This window comes from Lates calcarifer, unplaced genomic scaffold (assembly GCF_001640805.2).
Source record: "Lates calcarifer isolate ASB-BC8 unplaced genomic scaffold, TLL_Latcal_v3 _unitig_877_quiver_1557, whole genome shotgun sequence".
NCBI classification, from domain to species: Eukaryota; Metazoa; Chordata; class Actinopteri; family Centropomidae; genus Lates; species Lates calcarifer.
In genome coordinates, this window is record NW_026118061.1 from 9,007 (window position 1) to 27,538 (window position 18,532).

Here is an 18,532-nt window from a genome sequence, read left to right on the forward strand (position 1 = left end):
CAGAATCGGTTTGATGACGATGTTCGAGGTAAACACCCTCAAACCTAAGATTTGGCATTTTATATTTAATGTAATAAAAGTACTCAACATCACTTTTGTCTATGGCAGATCTTCAGCTGTATTATATGTAGTTGAATCATCAGTATAAGTAGAGGGTAGCATGTTGCACAATATGCCACTGTTTATGCCACAAAACGGCTACAGCTATTTTCATGCTATGCACTGAAGACAGTACATTAGTACTACATTAGTAGGTCATCATTATTATACCATTATCATTTTGGATTGTAATTTTATTTTCATACTGAAGTTGTATTACTTTTTTAAAATACAAAGAAAAAAAAACAGAAAAAAAAAATTGTCTTAATTAATCTTTTTTCAGTCGTCTCTCGCACACACACACACTCACATGCTCACTCACACACACACACACACACACACACACACACACACACACACAGACAGAGACAGACAGAGAGAGAGAGAGGAGAGAGAGGAGGGAGTTGGTCAAACAGTCAACACATCAGTTTCTGCAACCTGTGCACACAATTTCTGTCTCTGTGAGCTTTTGTAGATAATGCAAATACGCACATTTGCAGGCAGAGTCAACAGATCAATGCCTTTTACGCAATGAAATGGTGCTCGGGCCTTACAAATACCCACTGGACATGACAGTTAGTAGTCATCGAGCAGACTGAAAGATTTCTTGCAGAAGAGGAACAAAATAATTTGATAAAGAGGCAGGTAGGCAGCATCTAATTTTGCATAGATCACTTCAAATACGTTCTTCAAGTGAAGCAGATCTAATTAATCAGCAAAATGCAAGCTGTTGGTCAGTGTTCAGTGTGTGCCAGCCGTGTTGCTGGAGGATTTCTGCGAAATCAGACAGACATTTCACTGCTGTGGACCAGCAAGAGTGTTCTCAGGAGAGGAGCAGCCTGCATCCGTGTCCTAAGGTTGGTTATGAATAATAGGCAATGTAATAATAATAACACTACTACTACTGACTTCAGGTTTAACTTCACCTAAAGATTTGGTTGGAAAATTCAAACCTTACAATTATAACTGTGAGTTATATAAACTCACTGCACTTTGAGCTGAAATACCATTGGTTACAACTGTAATAACCTGCTTATATCTTTTCTTAATTTCTTAACACAGCAGTTCTGAGAGTGTCCTATTCAACGACAGGAAGCCGATAGTCCAGAAGTCAGGAGAATGGACAAACACTGCACACATGAGCACAGCATCTTTAAGTGCCGCCCGTGGGCTTTGTGCTGTCCCTTTAACGCAGGTGAGTGAGTGTCCTATCGGAGATAATATAACGTACTATGTGCACCAGCCAATGAACTGCAACTGTTCAAAACTTGTGTCCCTTTGAAAAATGTTTTCTCTTGTTCTTTGTATTTTGTATATGAAAAAAGGAGTTAAAATCCTGAATTTACACCATGTTTTACCCCCTGTTTGCAGCAAGTGGAAAACCTCTCTTATGACTCCCTGATAAGAAGAGCAGCCTCACTGGTTACTGACAGTTCAAGCACTTTCCTCTCCCAGACCACCTTGGCTCTCATAGATGCCCTTACGGATTATTCAAAGGTAGGTTTTTATCTTATGTGATTTTATCCATATCATTTTATCCATATGTTATGATTGCCAACCTCAATCTGAGAGTTTAAAAAAACATTAAAAACATTAAAATTATGCGAAGTGTATTTAAATTCAAATGAAAACCAAAAATTGTTTTAAAAGTTGCTCTTTAAAAGTCCCTAACTGTCTGTCCTGTCTCTGTTCTTTAGGCTGTGCACACACGCATTGCTCTCCAAAGACGATATTTGGCCTCACTGGGAAAATTATCCCCGGCAGAGGAGGATTCACTCCAGCAGGCGATCAATGGCCAGCGTGCAGAGGTTAGAATGTGTTGTCCTCTTTGGAGAACAGCAAATAAACCTAATTGTACTTAAAGCATTCAATTTTTCCTGCCATTTTTTTTTCTCTTTGCAAAAACAACAAAGAAGAATATATTTATGTTACTGACTTTCTCTCGTCTCTTTGACCTGACAGGTTAGTGACAGACTAGATGAATGCAAACGTTTTGAGTCAACCTGGATCAACGCCGTCAACTTGTGTAAAATGGCAGCCGAGGCAGCGTACACGTCAGGTGAGTAAAAATGAGTGCCTGAGTACAGCTGGATTTGTTGAGGCTTAATGTAATGCTGAATACTGCTATATTTATAATGATGGAGTAATGAAAGGATTATAATCATACTCATCGGTACTGTCACTCAGCAGGGCTTTATTTCAAACAAAACTGAGTTAATGGACAGGAGTGCCTTCTTGAGGAACTTAAGCTAGAATTAAGCTAACTTTTGAGCTTACTCAGAAGTTTGACAAAATATGCGTTTACATCTGTGTGTCTTCAGGAGCTGAACAGGCATCCATTACAGTGAGGACAAACATTCAGCTGGCCCAGTCGCAGGTGGAAGAGGCGCGGAAACTGTCAGTGGACGCAGATAAGAGGCTGGCTGAGACTAAAGTAGAGGAAATCCAAAGGATGGCTGAATATACCGCCTTCTTAGAAGATAGTGAGGAACATGAGGTGCATGAAGCTTATCTACGAGAGGACTAAGAGAAATAGACAAATCGAGAAAACAGGGGGGAAAAAAGTGCATATGAGAGTACTATTGATTTCATAGCAGTGCTATGAAATGTCTGATAAAATTTCAAAAGCTTTGAACTTCCTGCTTTTCCTTGTTATGTCTTGTTATGCCTGTAAGATGTTTACATGTTTGCATTTAGACAAAGAAAATCATATCCTGAAAATAGAGTGAAATAAATTCCTGACAAGTAATTCTTTAGTATTACATAAATTATTATTTAAGAATATTTATTTGATTAGCAAATATCAGCTGGTTTTGGCGCTTATGGAAAATTATTATCAAATCCTCAGTATGTTTATGGCAGTAGGACTTATCCAACACTGGAACAAAAATGTTTATTCTATGTTTTGCTGTGCTGCTGCAAAGACATTATTTTTTATAAAAATATTGTTTGCCATTGTCATTGTTTTTCCACTGTCAACATCATAGCAAAAAATAAAATGAATATATATGTATTCAATTCAATATATGTGTTGATAAGTCCTTGTAGTCGTATCATGTAATCTTAAAATACTGTGATATCAGTTTGTGGTACTTACTGAACATTGTCAGTTCACAATAAGAAGGGGGTTAAACCATTTCTTATCTGCCTTTGAAAGGCTGGAAAGTTGAATAACTTGTGCAAGAGCAGCTTTATTGGATTAACAGATACATATTGATTTGAGATTTTACATAAAGCATAATCTGTGACAAGCAGTGTGGTTAGAGAAAAGACTGCACAATGCATAGCCTAATCATTATGAAGAATCCACAAATAACATAGAAATACATTAACAAAGTATGATTTAGTGCAGCAACTAATAATCTCCAGTGCTACTACTGTGTGCCTGCACTTCAACTTGCTGATGTGAAGAGACTCCTTCACCTTGAGTTTGGGTTCAGGTAAGCACTGTTTGAATTTCTTTTAAGTTTCTCAGTTTTTGTCCATGTTAATGTTAAAGTCCCCCAGCAGCCTGTTTCTCTGTTCTCTGAAGTTACATTCAGGTTATGTCTGTCATGCTCTGTCTCTTTATTGAGGTGTACAGGGCAGCAAAAACTACACACTACGTGTGGGTCATAGTTATCTATTCATCATAGCAATATCTATGCTTATTACGATTAAAAAAAAAAGACACTAAAACATGCCTCTAAATCTTAAATATTTAGAGAGTGAATTGTGAACATAAACAGTGATTTCCAGTATGCCTCAATGAAATTAGAATTTCAGTGAGTAAATTAAATTCAGTGTCAATTTCTGTTATAAAATGATTAATCTATTTAGTCAAATATTTCTTTTAAACAAGCAAATGGAGGAATAGTTTCTTAATGTCTGAAAAAACTTTTCATCTCTGAGACCATAAATGAGTGGACTCAAGCATCTTGGAGCGAGATAAAACATTATGTAGTTAAAGTACCGGACATCTTCGAATAAACTAAAGCTAATCTTAATTACAGCAGCTTCTATGAATGGGCACCACAGCTGGATGAGACAGAGCAGCAGCTGAAAACCATGAAGAATCACTGTTCTGAGCCCTTTCTTTGTTGACTTTTTATTCTCTCCTGATGCAGCTTTGGCCACTTTCATTATTTTAACATAGGAGAAAACAATGATGATGCACATAATCAAGAAGTAAAATTGTTGTACAGCTGACCTAGCTTGATCCTGCCAGACCTGAAAAATAAAAATCTCCACTGAACACATCTGATATTTTTTGTAGAAGCTAAGAGATGCTGATGCAAAGAAGGTGGAGAGAATAACAATGCAGGGCACAGAGCTGAGGCCATGAATGATGAGGATACAATGCATAGTGCTGCGTGTGGAGCAGAGCTCTCCATGACGCAGGGGCATACAAATGGCCACATAGCGCTCCAGAGTCATTGCTGTCAGAGTAACTGGTGTGACTATGATGTACACAAGTACCACAACAGAGAAAATGATACACAGCCACACTTGAATGGTAAAACGAAAATAGATGAGGATGAGCAAGATATCAGACATGAACAACAAAATGCTATCTGACAGTAATGTAACAGCAAATAAGATGTAACGTGTAGTCGTGTAAAAGCACTGGTTTTTGAAAAAGGTTACAATGAGTAATATGTTGATGCAAAGAAAAATCATTACCAAGATCTGCACAATAATGACCTTGTCGTTGATCTGACGCCACAATGACTCAGTACCAACCAGTGAATTGTTAGCTGCATACATCTGTTTTTAAAGCAAACACACAGGAGTTAGAGGCACTGCAAAATAATAATAAAAATAAAAATAAAAATAAAAATAAATCCTGGATCAAATACAGCAGTTTACCAAACCCTTCATGCTGTTCCAGAGAGTAATGTCTCCTGCTGAGCTCTGTGCAGCCCTCTGAGAGAGGACTGTGCATGATGACTTTAAATACTAAACCATCCAAAAATAAAAAACAAATGAAACTTCATTTACCAGTGTCATCATTGGCAGATAGTGCTGTAGCGTCCCTCCTTGGCTGTCCGTGACTGGATAGAGACTCTAATGCAACCTCAGAGGTTGTGTTTTTTCAGATTTGCTTCCAGAATATTATAAGAATATTATTATTCAGTAGGTCCTGTTTTTCCTAACAAGTCGGAGTGAAGGCCTAGGAATGTCTCTTATTTAAATGTGACATGACACACTTTTGCAAGCTGACTCTATATCATGATCTGTGCATTTTAAAATGTAAAAATAGTGAGATTTCCCACTCTAAAAGCTTTATTTCAGGAAAAACACATGCACTGACAATCTGGAACAATATTTCTTAAGACCTGCTGCAGATTATACTGTCCAAAAATAAAATCCAGTTTTTAGTCTCAGTTTGGCCTTGAATGCTATTCCCGATCTGGTAATCACGTTATTTTTTTTTTTTTTACTCATATGTATTTAGTCGAACCACTTCAACCTTTGAATTTTTATCTCTATGCCAGTTATACATTCATGTACTTATCGGTTAATGTTTACCAAGTATACTATTTCTTCTTCTTGTGTTAATATGCTAACATTTGCTAATGAGCGCTGAACACAAAGTACAGCTCTGTGACACTGCGTGTGCAAAGCACAGGCAGGGAGGACCCAAACACAGACACATAAGCGGAAAAGTGGCTTTAATGGTCAAGCTGGTATGAAGGCAGGTAGATACAGATGTCATGTTACCAGATGCAGGTAGCAGGCACATAGGAAATTACATGGAGATAAAAGCAGATGATCTAGTGGAAGTGGCTGACTTAAATACTAGCTCAGAAAATGCGTAAACTAAGAGTAGGTGAGTGAGAGGGCAGGGTAGCTCCGGTGATTAGGATGAAGAGACAGGTGAGCAGGTGTCAGGAGTCAAGTATCAGGAGGCAGAGGCCAAAATTAAACAACCTGGAAACAGGACTCAAAAAGTCCAATGGACCAAACAAGAGAGCCCAAAGATGAATCATGACAGGCTTTTTCACATGCATGTGGCTCTCTCTATAAATGTCCAGTCATGTTTGAATAAAGCTGTAAGAAATGTTAAAGTCACTTAGGTCTGAATGACAACAAACCATCTCTTTCACAGCTTGAAGTCGTGTTGTTACATACTACATGTCTGATAAGCACGGACTCCTTCACCACAGCAATACGTTCTTAGTTTGTGATGACTGGAACTAGGGATCTTTAGGTCAGAGGACTAGTGGAGGGTTTGAGCACCAATCATAGAGACTCCATGTCTCCAGTCTATCCCAGGATTCTGGTAAAATTATGCTCAACAGACAGGAGGTTCTCACCAGTAGGTAGTAACCAGTGAACAGCTCCTCCCTGACATATGTAGGCAGTGTTATTAAAGCTAAATAAAAACAATAGAAAATTGGTGGATTGTCTTCATTTGGAAGTGTTTCATATTCATGTTAACATAGCATTCATGTTGTCATAAATGACAATGTCCATTTACATACTGTACATCATTCTACACCTTAAAACCCTGAGCATCACAAGATTATTAAACATTAATAAGGTATAATTGATACATTTCATAAAATAATGATAGCATGTAGAGTTGGGAGACATAAAATGCATTTGACTATTTGTTTTCCTTTTCCTCTCAGCCAGTGGCCTAGTTCTAAGCTTCTGGCACAAAAACTGACTGACAGAATTTTAGACAAGAGAGGAAAAGTGTCAGATCCGTTAGCAGAGGAAAAAAAAAACAGACAAAAAAATTTGATCTCTCCATGGTAACAATCTTTACCATTAAGCAAAGACGTGAATTACCTTAGAAATATATGATGGATGAATTTTTAAAACAGTCAACATAGCCAAAGTTCACAAACAAGTACCTGTGTTAAATGTGTCTCTTTTGGACTGACAGTAATATTATCCAGTTCAGTTCAGTTCAGATCAATGTAATCAACAATGGACTCAACAACATAAACATGGTGATGCTTAATGTGCAATTAAATAACATGCGTCCTCATCAAGCACCTCACTGAATACCATTACAATGTTATGCAGGACCTGACACTTTGTGGAAAAACCACCCAGAGGCCTGCTGGCTCATTATTTGTTAACAAAAGGGTTCAACATCCACAGTTGTCATAGACAAATAACTGCACAGAGACAGTAAATAACTGTGATTCTAATTTGTTAAACAATATTTCTCTTATACAAGCCAAAGGAGGCATAGTGTTTTAGTGCATGAAAAAAAACTTTATCTCTGAGTCCATAAATGAGAGGACTCAAACATTTTGGTGCAAGATAAAATATGATGTAGTTAAAGTACCTGAGATCTTTAAATATAATAAAATTACTATGAAGTACAGCAGCCTCTATGAATGGAGTCCACAGCTGGATAAGACAAAGCAGCAGCTGGAAACCATGAAGAATCACTGTTCTGAGCCCTTTCCATGTTGACTTTTTATCCTCTCCTGATGCAGCTTTGGCCACTTTCATTATTTTCACATAGCAGAAAATAACAATGATGCACATGATCAAAAACTGGACTTGATATATAGCTGATCTAAGATGTTGCTGCCACATGTGAAGCATAAAAATCTCCACTGAACATATCTGATATTGTCTGTAGAAGCTAAGAGATGCTGATGCAAAGAGGGTGGTGAGAATAACAATGCAGGGCACAGAGCTGAGGCCATGAATGATGAGGATACAATGCATAGTGCTGCGTGTGGAGCAGAGCTCTCCATGACGCAGGGGCATACAAATGGCCACATAGCACTCCAGGGTCATTACTGTCAGAGTAACTGGTGTGACTGTCACGCACAGAACTACCACAACACAGATAACAACACATAGCCAAACTTGCACCATTAAAAAAAAATTGTGTAAGATGACTAGGATATTAGTCATGAATAACAAAATGCTATCTGACAGTAATGTAACAGCAAATAAGATGTAACGCGCAGTTGTGTAAAAGCACTGGTTTTTGAAAAAGGTTACAATGAGTAATATGTTGATGCAAAGAAAAATCATTACCAAGATCTGCACAATAATGACCTTGTTGTTGATCTGACGCCACAATGACTCAGTACCAACCAGTGAATTGTTAGCTGCATACATCTGTTTTTAAAGCAAACACACAGGAGTTAGAGGCACTGCAAAATAATAATAAAAATAAAAATAAAAATAAAAATAAATCCTGGATCAAATACAGCAGTTTACCAAACCCTTCATGCTGTTCCAGAGAGTAATGTCTCCTGCTGAGCTCTGTGCAGCCCTCTGAGAGAGGACTGTGCATGATGACTTTAAATACTAAACCATCCAAAAATAAAAAACAAATGAAACTTCATTTACCAGTGTCATCATTGGCAGATAGTGCTGTAGCGTCCCTCCTTGGCTGTCCGTGACTGGATAGAGACTCTAATGCAACCTCAGAGGTTGTGTTTTTTCAGATTTGCTTCCAGAATATTATAAGAATATTATTATTCAGTAGGTCCTGTTTTTCCTAACAAGTCGGAGTGAAGGCCTAGGAATGTCTCTTATTTAAATGTGACATGACACACTTTTGCAAGCTGACTCTATATCATGATCTGTGCATTTTAATATGTAAAAATAGTGAGATTTCCCACTCTAAAAGCTTTATTTCAGGAAAAACACATGCACTGACAATCTGGAACAATATTTCTTAAGACCTGCTGCAGATTATACTGTCCAAAAATAAAATCCAGTTTTTAGTCTCAGTTTGGCCTTGAATGCTATTCCCGATCTGGTAATCACGTTATTTATTTATTTTTTTACTCGTATGTATTTAGTCGAACCACTTCAACCTTTGAATTTTTATCTCTATGCCAGTTATACATTCATGTACTTATCGGTTAATGTTTACCAAGTATACTATTTCTTCTTCTTGTGTTAATATGCTAACATTTGCTAATGAGCGCTGAACACAAAGTACAGCTCTGTGACACTGCGTGTGCAAAGCACAGGCGGGGAGGACCCAAACACAGACACATAAGCGGAAAAGTGGCTTTAATGGTCAAGCTGGTATGAAGGCAGGTAGATACAGATGTCATGTTACCAGATGCAGGTAGCAGGCACATAGGAAATTACATGGAGATAAAAGCAGATGATCTAGTGGAAGTGGCTGACTTAAATACTAGCTCAGAAAATGCGTAAACTAAGAGTAGGTGAGTGAGAGGGCAGGGTAGCTCCGGTGATTAGGATGAAGAGACAGGTGAGCAGGTGTCAGGAGTCAAGTATGAGGAGGCAGAGGCCAAAATTAAACAACCTGGAAACAGGACTCAAAAAGGCCAATGGACCAAACAAGAGAGCCCAAAGATGAATCATGACAGGCTTTTTCACATGCATGTGGCTCTCTCTATAAATGTCCAGTCATGTTTGAATAAAGCTGTAAGAAATGTTAAAGTCACTTAGGTCTGAATGACAACAAACCATCTCTTTCACAGCTTGAAGTCGTGTTGTTACATACTACATGTCTGATAAGCACGGACTCCTTCACCACAGCAATACGTTCTTAGTTTGTGATGACTGGAACTAGGGATCTTTAGGTCAGAGGACTAGTGGAGGGTTTGAGCACCAATCATAGAGACTCCATGTCTCCAGTCTATCCCAGGATTCTGGTAAAATTATGCCCAACAGACAGGAGGTTCTCACCAGTAGGTAGTAACCAGTGAACAGCTCCTCCCTGACATATGTAGGCAGTGTTATTAAAGCTAAATAAAAACAATAGAAAATTGGTGGATTGACTTCATTTGGAAGTGTTTCATATTCATGTTAACATAGCATTCATGTTGTCATAAATGACAATGTCAATTTACATACTGTACATCATTCTACACCTTAAAACCATGAGCATCACAAGATTATTAAACATTAATAAGGTATAATTGATACATTTCATAAAATAATGATAGCATGTAGAGTTGGGAGACATAAAATGCATTTGACTATTTGTTTTCCTTTTCCTCTCAGCCAGTGGCCTAGTTCTAAGCTTCTGGCACAAAAACTGACCGACAGAATTTTAGACAAGAGAGGAAAAGTGTCAGATCCGTTAGCAGAGGAAAAAAAAAACAGACAAAAAAATTTGATCTCTTCATGGTAACAATCTTTACCATTAAGCAAAGACGTGAATTACCTTAGAAATATATGATGGATGAATTTTTAAAACAGTCAACATAGCCAAAGTTCACAAACAAGTACCTGTGTTAAATGTGTCTCTTTTGGACTGACAGTAATATTATCCAGTTCAGTTCAGTTCAGATCAATGTAATCAACAATGGACTCAACAACATAAACATGGTGATGCTTAATGTGCAATTAAATAACATGCGTCCTCATCAAGCACCTCACTGAATACCATTACAATGTTATGCAGGACCTGACACTTTGTGGAAAAACCACCCAGAGGCCTGCTGGCTCATTATTTGTTAACAAAAGGGTTCAACATCCACAGTTGTCATAGACAAATAACTGCACAGAGACAGTAAATAACTGTGATTCTAATTTGTTAAACAATATTTCTCTTATACAAGCCAAAGGAGGCATAGTGTTTTAGTGCATGAAAAAAAACTTTATCTCTGAGTCCATAAATGAGAGGACTCAAACATTTTGGTGCAAGATAAAATATGATGTAGTTAAAGTACCTGAGATCTTTAAATATAATAAAATTACTATGAAGTACAGCAGCCTCTATGAATGGAGTCCACAGCTGGATAAGACAAAGCAGCAGCTGGAAACCATGAAGAATCACTGTTCTGAGCCCTTTCCATGTTGACTTTTTATCCTCTCCTGATGCAGCTTTGGCCACTTTCATTATTTTCACATAGCAGAAAATAACAATGATGCACATGATCAAAAACTGGACTTGATATATAGCTGATCTAAGATGTTGCTGCCACATGTGAAGCATAAAAATCTCCACTGAACATATCTGATATTGTCTGTAGAAGCTAAGAGATGCTGATGCAAAGAAGGTGCAGAGAATAACAATGCAGGGCACAGAGCTGAGGCCATGAATAATGAGGATACAATGCATAGTGCTGCGTGTGGAGCAGAGCTCTCCATGACGCAGGGGCATACAAATGGCCACATAGCGCTCCAGAGTCATTGCTGTCAAAGTAACTGGTGTGACTGTCACGTACAGAAGTACCACAACACAGATAACAACACATAGCCAAACTTGCACCATTAAAAAAAAATTGTGTAAGATGACTAGGATATTAGTCATGAATAACAAAATGCTATCTGACAGTAATGTAACAGCAAATAAGATGTAACGCGCAGTTGTGTAAAAGCACTGGTTTTTGAAAAAGGTTACAATGAGTAATATGTTGATGCAAAGAAAAATCATTACCAAGATCTGAACAATAATGACCTTGTCGTTGATCTGACGCCACAATGACTCAGTACCAACCAGTGAATTGTTAGCTGCATACATCTGTTTTTAAAGCAAACACACAGGAGTTAGAGGCACTGCAAAATAATAATAAAAATAAAAATAAAAATAAAAATAAATCCTGGATCAAATACAGCAGTTTACCAAACCCTTCATGCTGTTCCAGAGAGTAATGTCTCCTGCTGAGCTCTGTGCAGCCCTCTGAGAGAGGACTGTGCATGATGACTTTAAATACTAAACCATCCAAAAATAAAAAACAAATGAAACTTCATTTACCAGTGTCATCATTGGCAGATAGTGCTGTAGCGTCCCTCCTTGGCTGTCCGTGACTGGATAGAGACTCTAATGCAACCTCAGAGGTTGTGTTTTTTCAGATTTGCTTCCAGAATATTATAAGAATATTATTATTCAGTAGGTCCTGTTTTTCCTAACAAGTCGGAGTGAAGGCCTAGGAATGTCTCTTATTTAAATGTGACATGACACACTTTTGCAAGCTGACTCTATATCATGATCTGTGCATTTTAAAATGTAAAAATAGTGAGATTTCCCACTCTAAAAGCTTTATTTCAGGAAAAACACATGCACTGACAATCTGGAACAATATTTCTTAAGACCTGCTGCAGATTATACTGTCCAAAAATAAAATCCAGTTTTTAGTCTCAGTTCGGCCTTGAATGCTATTCCCGATCTGGTAATCACGTTATTTATTTATTTTTTTACTCGTATGTATTTAGTCGAACCACTTCAACCTTTGAATTTTTATCTCTATGCCAGTTATACATTCATGTACTTATCGGTTAATGTTTACCAAGTATACTATTTCTTCTTCTTGTGTTAATATGCTAACATTTGCTAATGAGCGCTGAACACAAAGTACAGCTCTGTGACACTGCGTGTGCAAAGCACAGGCAGGGAGGACCCAAACACAGACACATAAGCGGAAAAGTGGCTTTAATGGTCAAGCTGGTATGAAGGCAGGTAGATACAGATGTCATGTTACCAGATGCAGGTAGCAGGCACATAGGAAATTACATGGAGATAAAAGCAGATGATCTAGTGGAAGTGGCTGACTTAAATACTAGCTCAGAAAATGCGTAAACTAAGAGTAGGTGAGTGAGAGGGCAGGGTAGCTCCGGTGATTAGGATGAAGAGACAGGTGAGCAGGTGTCAGGAGTCAAGTATCAGGAGGCAGAGGCCAAAATTAAACAACCTGGAAACAGGACTCAAAAAGTCCAATGGACCAAACAAGAGAGCCCAAAGATGAATCATGACAGGCTTTTTCACATGCATGTGGCTCTCTCTATAAATGTCCAGTCATGTTTGAATAAAGCTGTAAGAAATGTTAAAGTCACTTAGGTCTGAATGACAACAAACCATCTCTTTCACAGCTTGAAGTCATGTTGTTACATACTACATGTCTGATAAGCACAGACTCCTTCACCACAGCAATACGTTCTTAGTTTGTGATGACTGGAACTAGGGATCTTTAGGTCAGAGGACTAGTGGAGGGTTTGAGCACCAATCATAGAGACTCCATGTCTCCAGTCTATCCCAGGATTCTGGTAAAATTATGCCCAACAGACAGGAGGTTCTCACCAGTAGGTAGTAACCAGTGAACAGCTCCTCCCTGACATATGTAGGCAGTGTTATTAAAGCTAAATAAAAACAATAGAAAATGGGTGGATTGACTTCATTTGGAAGTGTTTCATATTCATGTTAACATAGCATTCATGTTGTCATAAATGACAATGTCCATTTACATACTGTACATCATTCTACACCTTAAAACCCTGAGCATCACAAAATTATTAAACATTAATAAGGTATAATTGATACATTTCATAAAATAATGATAGCATGTAGAGTTGGGAGACATAAAATGCATTTGACTATTTGTTTTCCTTTTCCTCTCAGCCAGTGGCCTAGTTCTAAGCTTCTGGCACAAAAACTGACCGACAGAATTTTAGACAAGAGAGGAAAAGTGTCAGATCCGTTAGCAGAGGAAAAAAAAAACAGACAAAAAAATTTGATCTCTTCATGGTAACAATCTTTACCATTAAGCAAAGACGTGAATTACCTTAGAAATATATGATGGATGAATTTTTAAAACAGTCAACATAGCCAAAGTTCACAAACAAGTACCTGTGTTAAATGTGTCTCTTTTGGACTGACAGTAATATTATCCAGTTCAGTTCAGTTCAGATCAATGTAATCAACAATGGACTCAACAACATAAACATGGTGATGCTTAATGTGCAATTAAATAACATGCGTCCTCATCAAGCACCTCACTGAATACCATTACAATGTTATGCAGGACCTGACACTTTGTGGAAAAACCACCCAGAGGCCTGCTGGCTCATTATTTGTTAACAAAAGGGTTCAACATCCACAGTTGTCATAGACAAATAACTGCACAGAGACAGTAAATAACTGTGATTCTAATTTGTTAAACAATATTTCTCTTATACAAGCCAAAGGAGGCATAGTGTTTTAGTGCATGAAAAAAAACTTTATCTCTGAGTCCATAAATGAGAGGACTCAAACATTTTGGTGCAAGATAAAATATGATGTAGTTAAAGTACCTGAGATCTTTAAATATAATAAAATTACTATGAAGTACAGCAGCCTCTATGAATGGAGTCCACAGCTGGATAAGACAAAGCAGCAGCTGGAAACCATGAAGAATCACTGTTCTGAGCCCTTTCCATGTTGACTTTTTATCCTCTCCTGATGCAGCTTTGGCCACTTTCATTATTTTCACATAGCAGAAAATAACAATGATGCACATGATCAAAAACTGGACTTGATATATAGCTGATCTAAGATGTTGCTGCCACATGTGAAGCATAAAAATCTCCACTGAACATATCTGATATTGTCTGTAGAAGCTAAGAGATGCTGATGCAAAGAGGGTGGTGAGAATAACAATGCAGGGCACAGAGCTGAGGCCATGAATGATGAGGATACAATGCATAGTGCTGCGTGTGGAGCAGAGCTCTCCATGACGCAGGGGCATACAAATGGCCACATAGCACTCCAGGGTCATTACTGTCAGAGTAACTGGTGTGACTGTCACGCACAGAACTACCACAACACAGATAACAACACATAGCCAAACTTGCACCATTAAAAAAAAATTGTGTAAGATGACTAGGATATTAGTCATGAATAACAAAATGCTATCTGACAGTAATGTAACAGCAAATAAGATGTAACGCGCAGTTGTGTAAAAGCACTGGTTTTGAAAAAGGTTACAATGAGTAATATGTTGATGCAAAGAAAAATCATTACCAAGATCTGCACAATAATGACCTTGTCGTTGATCTGACGCCACAATGACTCAGTACCAACCAGTGAATTGTTGGCTGCATACATCTGTTTTTAAAGCAAACACACAGGAGTTAGAGGCACTGCAAAATAATAATAAAAATAAAAATAAAAATAAAAATAAATCCTGGATCAAATACAGCAGTTTACCAAACCCTTCATGCTGTTCCAGAGAGTAATGTCTCCTGCTGAGCTCTGTGCAGCCCTCTGAGAGAGGACTGTGCATGATGACTTTAAATACTAAACCATCCAAAAATAAAAAACAAATGAAACTTCATTTACCAGTGTCATCATTGGCAGATAGTGCTGTAGCGTCCCTCCTTGGCTGTCCGTGACTGGATAGAGACTCTAATGCAACCTCAGAGGTTGTGTTTTTTCAGATTTGCTTCCAGAATATTATAAGAATATTATTATTCAGTAGGTCCTGTTTTTCCTAACAAGTCGGAGTGAAGGCCTAGGAATGTCTCTTATTTAAATGTGACATGACACACTTTTGCAAGCTGACTCTATATCATGATCTGTGCATTTTAAAATGTAAAAATAGTGAGATTTCCCACTCTAAAAGCTTTATTTCAGGAAAAACACATGCACTGACAATCTGGAACAATATTTCTTAAGACCTGCTGCAGATTATACTGTCCAAAAATAAAATCCAGTTTTTAGTCTCAGTTTGGCCTTGAATGCTATTCCCGATCTGGTAATCACGTTATTATTTTTTTTTTTTACTCATATGTATTTAGTCGAACCACTTCAACCTTTGAATTTTTATCTCTATGCCAGTTATACATTCATGTACTTATCGGTTAATGTTTACCAAGTATACTATTTCTTCTTCTTGTGTTAATATGCTAACATTTGCTAATGAGCGCTGAACACAAAGTACAGCTCTGTGACACTGTGTGTGCAAAGCACAGGCAGGGAGGACCCAAACACAGACACATAAGCGGAAAAGTGGCTTTAATGGTCAAGCTGGTATGAAGGCAGGTAGATACAGATGTCATGTTACCACATGCAGGTAGCAGGCACATAGGAAATTACATGGAGATAAAAGCAGATGATCTAGTGGAAGTGGCTGACTTAAATACTAGCTCAGAAAATGCGTAAACTAAGAGTAGGTGAGTGAGAGGGCAGGGTAGCTCCGGTGATTAGGATGAAGAGACAGGTGAGCAGGTGTCAGGAGTCAAGTATCAGGAGGCAGAGGCCAAAATTAAACAACCTGGAAACAGGACTCAAAAAGTCCAATGGACCAAACAAGAGAGCCCAAAGATGAATCATGACAGGCTTTTTCACATGCATGTGGCTCTCTCTATAAATGTCCAGTCATGTTTGAATAAAGCTGTAAGAAATGTTAAAGTCACTTAGGTCTGAATGACAACAAACCATCTCTTTCACAGCTTGAAGTCATGTTGTTACATACTACATGTCTGATAAGCACAGACTCCTTCACCACAGCAATACGTTCTTAGTTTGTGATGACTGGAACTAGGGATCTTTAGGTCAGAGGACTAGTGGAGGGTTTGAGCACCAATCATAGAGACTCCATGTCTCCAGTCTATCCCAGGATTCTGGTAAAATTATGCCCAACAGACAGGAGGTTCTCACCAGTAGGTAGTAACCAGTGAACAGCTCCTCCCTGACATATGTAGGCAGTGTTATTAAAGCTAAATAAAAACAATAGAAAATGGGTGGATTGACTTCATTTGGAAGTGTTTCATATTCATGTTAACATAGCATTCATGTTGTCATAAATGACAATGTCCATTTACATACTGTACATCATTCTACACCTTAAAACCCTGAGCATCACAAAATTATTAAACATTAATAAGGTATAATTGATACATTTCATAAAATAATGATAGCATGTAGAGTTGGGAGACATAAAATGCATTTGACTATTTGTTTTCCTTTTCCTCTCAGCCAGTGGCCTAGTTCTAAGCTTCTGGCACAAAAACTGACCGACAGAATTTTAGACAAGAGAGGAAAAGTGTCAGATCCGTTAGCAGAGGAAAAAAAAAACAGACAAAAAAATTTGATCTCTTCATGGTAACAATCTTTACCATTAAGCAAAGACGTGAATTACCTTAGAAATATATGATGGATGAATTTTTAAAACAGTCAACATAGCCAAAGTTCACAAACAAGTACCTGTGTTAAATGTGTCTCTTTTGGACTGACAGTAATATTATCCAGTTCAGTTCAGTTCAGATCAATGTAATCAACAATGGACTCAACAACATAAACATGGTGATGCTTAATGTGCAATTAAATAACATGCGTCCTCATCAAGCACCTCACTGAATACCATTACAATGTTATGCAGGACCTGACACTTTGTGGAAAAACCACCCAGAGGCCTGCTGGCTCATTATTTGTTAACAAAAGGGTTCAACATCCACAGTTGTCATAGACAAATAACTGCACAGAGACAGTAAATAACTGTGATTCTAATTTGTTAAACAATATTTCTCTTATACAAGCCAAAGGAGGCATAGTGTTTTAGTGCATGAAAAAAAACTTTATCTCTGAGTCCATAAATGAGAGGACTCAAACATTTTGGTGCAAGATAAAATATGATGTAGTTAAAGTACCTGAGATCTTTAAATATAATAAAATTACTATGAAGTACAGCAGCCTCTATGAATGGAGTCCACAGCTGGATAAGACAAAGCAGCAGCTGGAAACCATGGAGAACCACTGTTCTGAGCCCTTTCCATGTTGACTTTTTATCCTCTCCTGATGCAGCTTTGGCCACTTTCATTATTTTCACATAGCAGAAAATAACAATGATGCACATAATCAAAAACTGGACTTGATATATAGCTGATCTAAGATGTTGCTGCCACATGTGAAGCATAAAAATCTCCACTGAACATATCTGATATTGTCTGTAGAAGCTAAGAGATGCTGATGCAAAGAGGGTGGTGAGAATAACAATGCAGGGCACAGAGCTGAGGCCATGAATGATGAGGATACAATGCATAGTGCTGCGTGTGGAGCAGAGCTCTCCATGACGCAGGGGCATACAAATGGCCACATAGCGCTCCAGAGTCATTGCTGTCAAAGTAACTGGTGTGACTGTCACGTACAGAAGTACCACAACACAGATAACAACACATAGCCAAACTTGCACCATTAAAAAAAATTGTGTAAGATGACTAGGATATTAGTCATGAATAACAAAAAGCTATCTGACAGTAATGTAACAGCAAATAAGATGTAACGTATAGTTGTGTAAAAGCACTGGTTTTTGAAAAAGGTTACAATGAGTAACAAGTTGATACAGAGAAAAATTATTACCAAGATCTGAACAATAATGACCTGGTTGATTAAATACTGCTGCAAAGTCTCATTACCAACCAGTGAATTGTTATCTGCCATGTATGTTTTTAAGCAAACACAGAGGAGTTTAAGGTATTGTAAAAAAGTCCATGTCTCATTACCGAATATATCTATATATGTCAATATAAGCTTAGAATCTTTACACAAAATGCTACAAGACCAATGTCAAGTGTTTCTGAAGTGATAAGATCCTCAATCAAATGTGGCATGTTACTAAACCTTCCACGTTGTTCCGGAGAGTAATGTCTCATGCTGAGCTCTGTGCAGCCCTCTGAGAGAGAGCTGTTCATGTGAACTTTAAAGACTAAACCATCCAAAAATAGCAACAAATGAAACTTTACTTACCAGTGTCATCATTGGCCGTTGTTGCTGTAGCCTCCCTCC

At 37.8% G+C, this 18,532-nt stretch overlaps 4 protein-coding genes and 2 pseudogenes across 5 annotated transcripts; 1 reads left to right on the forward strand and 5 right to left on the reverse strand.

The window, feature by feature from the left end:
- Nucleotides 1-661: 661 nt before the first annotated feature.
- Nucleotides 662-3,122, forward strand: LOC108880245 (diablo IAP-binding mitochondrial protein). 2 transcript variants are annotated; one of them, XM_018671701.2, is made up of 6 exons: nucleotides 662-956; nucleotides 1,165-1,294; nucleotides 1,471-1,596; nucleotides 1,797-1,907; nucleotides 2,062-2,158; nucleotides 2,421-3,122. In XM_018671701.2, the coding sequence occupies exons 1-6, from the start codon at nucleotides 820-822 to the stop codon at nucleotides 2,624-2,626; spliced, it is 807 nt and encodes a 268-aa protein (XP_018527217.1). In that variant the 5' UTR covers nucleotides 662-819; the 3' UTR covers nucleotides 2,627-3,122. The 2 variants fall into 2 exon arrangements, with proteins under 2 accessions (XP_018527217.1, XP_018527216.1); XM_018671700.2 differs by having other exon boundaries at nucleotides 663-956; nucleotides 1,162-1,294.
- Nucleotides 3,123-3,241: 119 nt separating this feature from the next.
- LOC108880240 (odorant receptor 131-2-like) lies at nucleotides 3,242-4,845 on the reverse strand. Its single transcript, XM_018671695.2, has one exon. It carries the CDS (start codon nucleotides 4,843-4,845, stop codon nucleotides 3,919-3,921), a length of 927 nt encoding a protein of 308 aa, XP_018527211.1. The 3' UTR covers nucleotides 3,242-3,918.
- A 2,305-nt stretch (nucleotides 4,846-7,150) lies between these two features.
- Nucleotides 7,151-8,181, reverse strand: LOC108880241 (odorant receptor 131-2-like). The gene has a single exon (XM_018671696.2). It carries the CDS (start codon nucleotides 8,179-8,181, stop codon nucleotides 7,252-7,254), a length of 930 nt encoding a protein of 309 aa, XP_018527212.1. The 3' UTR covers nucleotides 7,151-7,251.
- Nucleotides 8,182-10,588: 2,407 nt separating this feature from the next.
- On the reverse strand, nucleotides 10,589-11,518 carry LOC108880242 (odorant receptor 131-2-like). Its single transcript, XM_018671697.2, has one exon. It carries the CDS (start codon nucleotides 11,516-11,518, stop codon nucleotides 10,589-10,591), a length of 930 nt encoding a protein of 309 aa, XP_018527213.1.
- Nucleotides 11,519-13,925: 2,407 nt separating this feature from the next.
- Nucleotides 13,926-14,854, reverse strand: LOC108880243 (odorant receptor 131-2-like; annotated as a pseudogene).
- A 2,407-nt stretch (nucleotides 14,855-17,261) lies between these two features.
- Nucleotides 17,262-18,187, reverse strand: LOC108880244 (odorant receptor 131-2-like; annotated as a pseudogene).
- Between the last annotated feature and the right edge of the window lie 345 nt (nucleotides 18,188-18,532).

Bases quoted from the DNA above. Each gene is read 5' to 3' on its own strand.
- LOC108880241 (XM_018671696.2), bottom strand. From the start codon at position 8,181: ATGTATGCAGCTAACAATTCACTGGTTGGTACTGAGTCATTGTGGCGT.
- LOC108880240 (XM_018671695.2), bottom strand. From the start codon at position 4,845: ATGTATGCAGCTAACAATTCACTGGTTGGTACTGAGTCATTGTGGCGT.
- LOC108880245 (XM_018671700.2), top strand. From the start codon at position 820: ATGCAAGCTGTTGGTCAGTGTTCAGTGTGTGCCAGCCGTGTTGCTGGA. The intron at 957-1,161 runs GTTGGTTATGAA...TTCTTAACACAG, and splicing joins GCCTGCATCCGTGTCCTAAG to CAGTTCTGAGAGTGTCCTAT. The intron at 2,159-2,420 runs GTGAGTAAAAAT...GTGTGTCTTCAG, and splicing joins CGAGGCAGCGTACACGTCAG to GAGCTGAACAGGCATCCATT.
- LOC108880242 (XM_018671697.2), bottom strand. From the start codon at position 11,518: ATGTATGCAGCTAACAATTCACTGGTTGGTACTGAGTCATTGTGGCGT.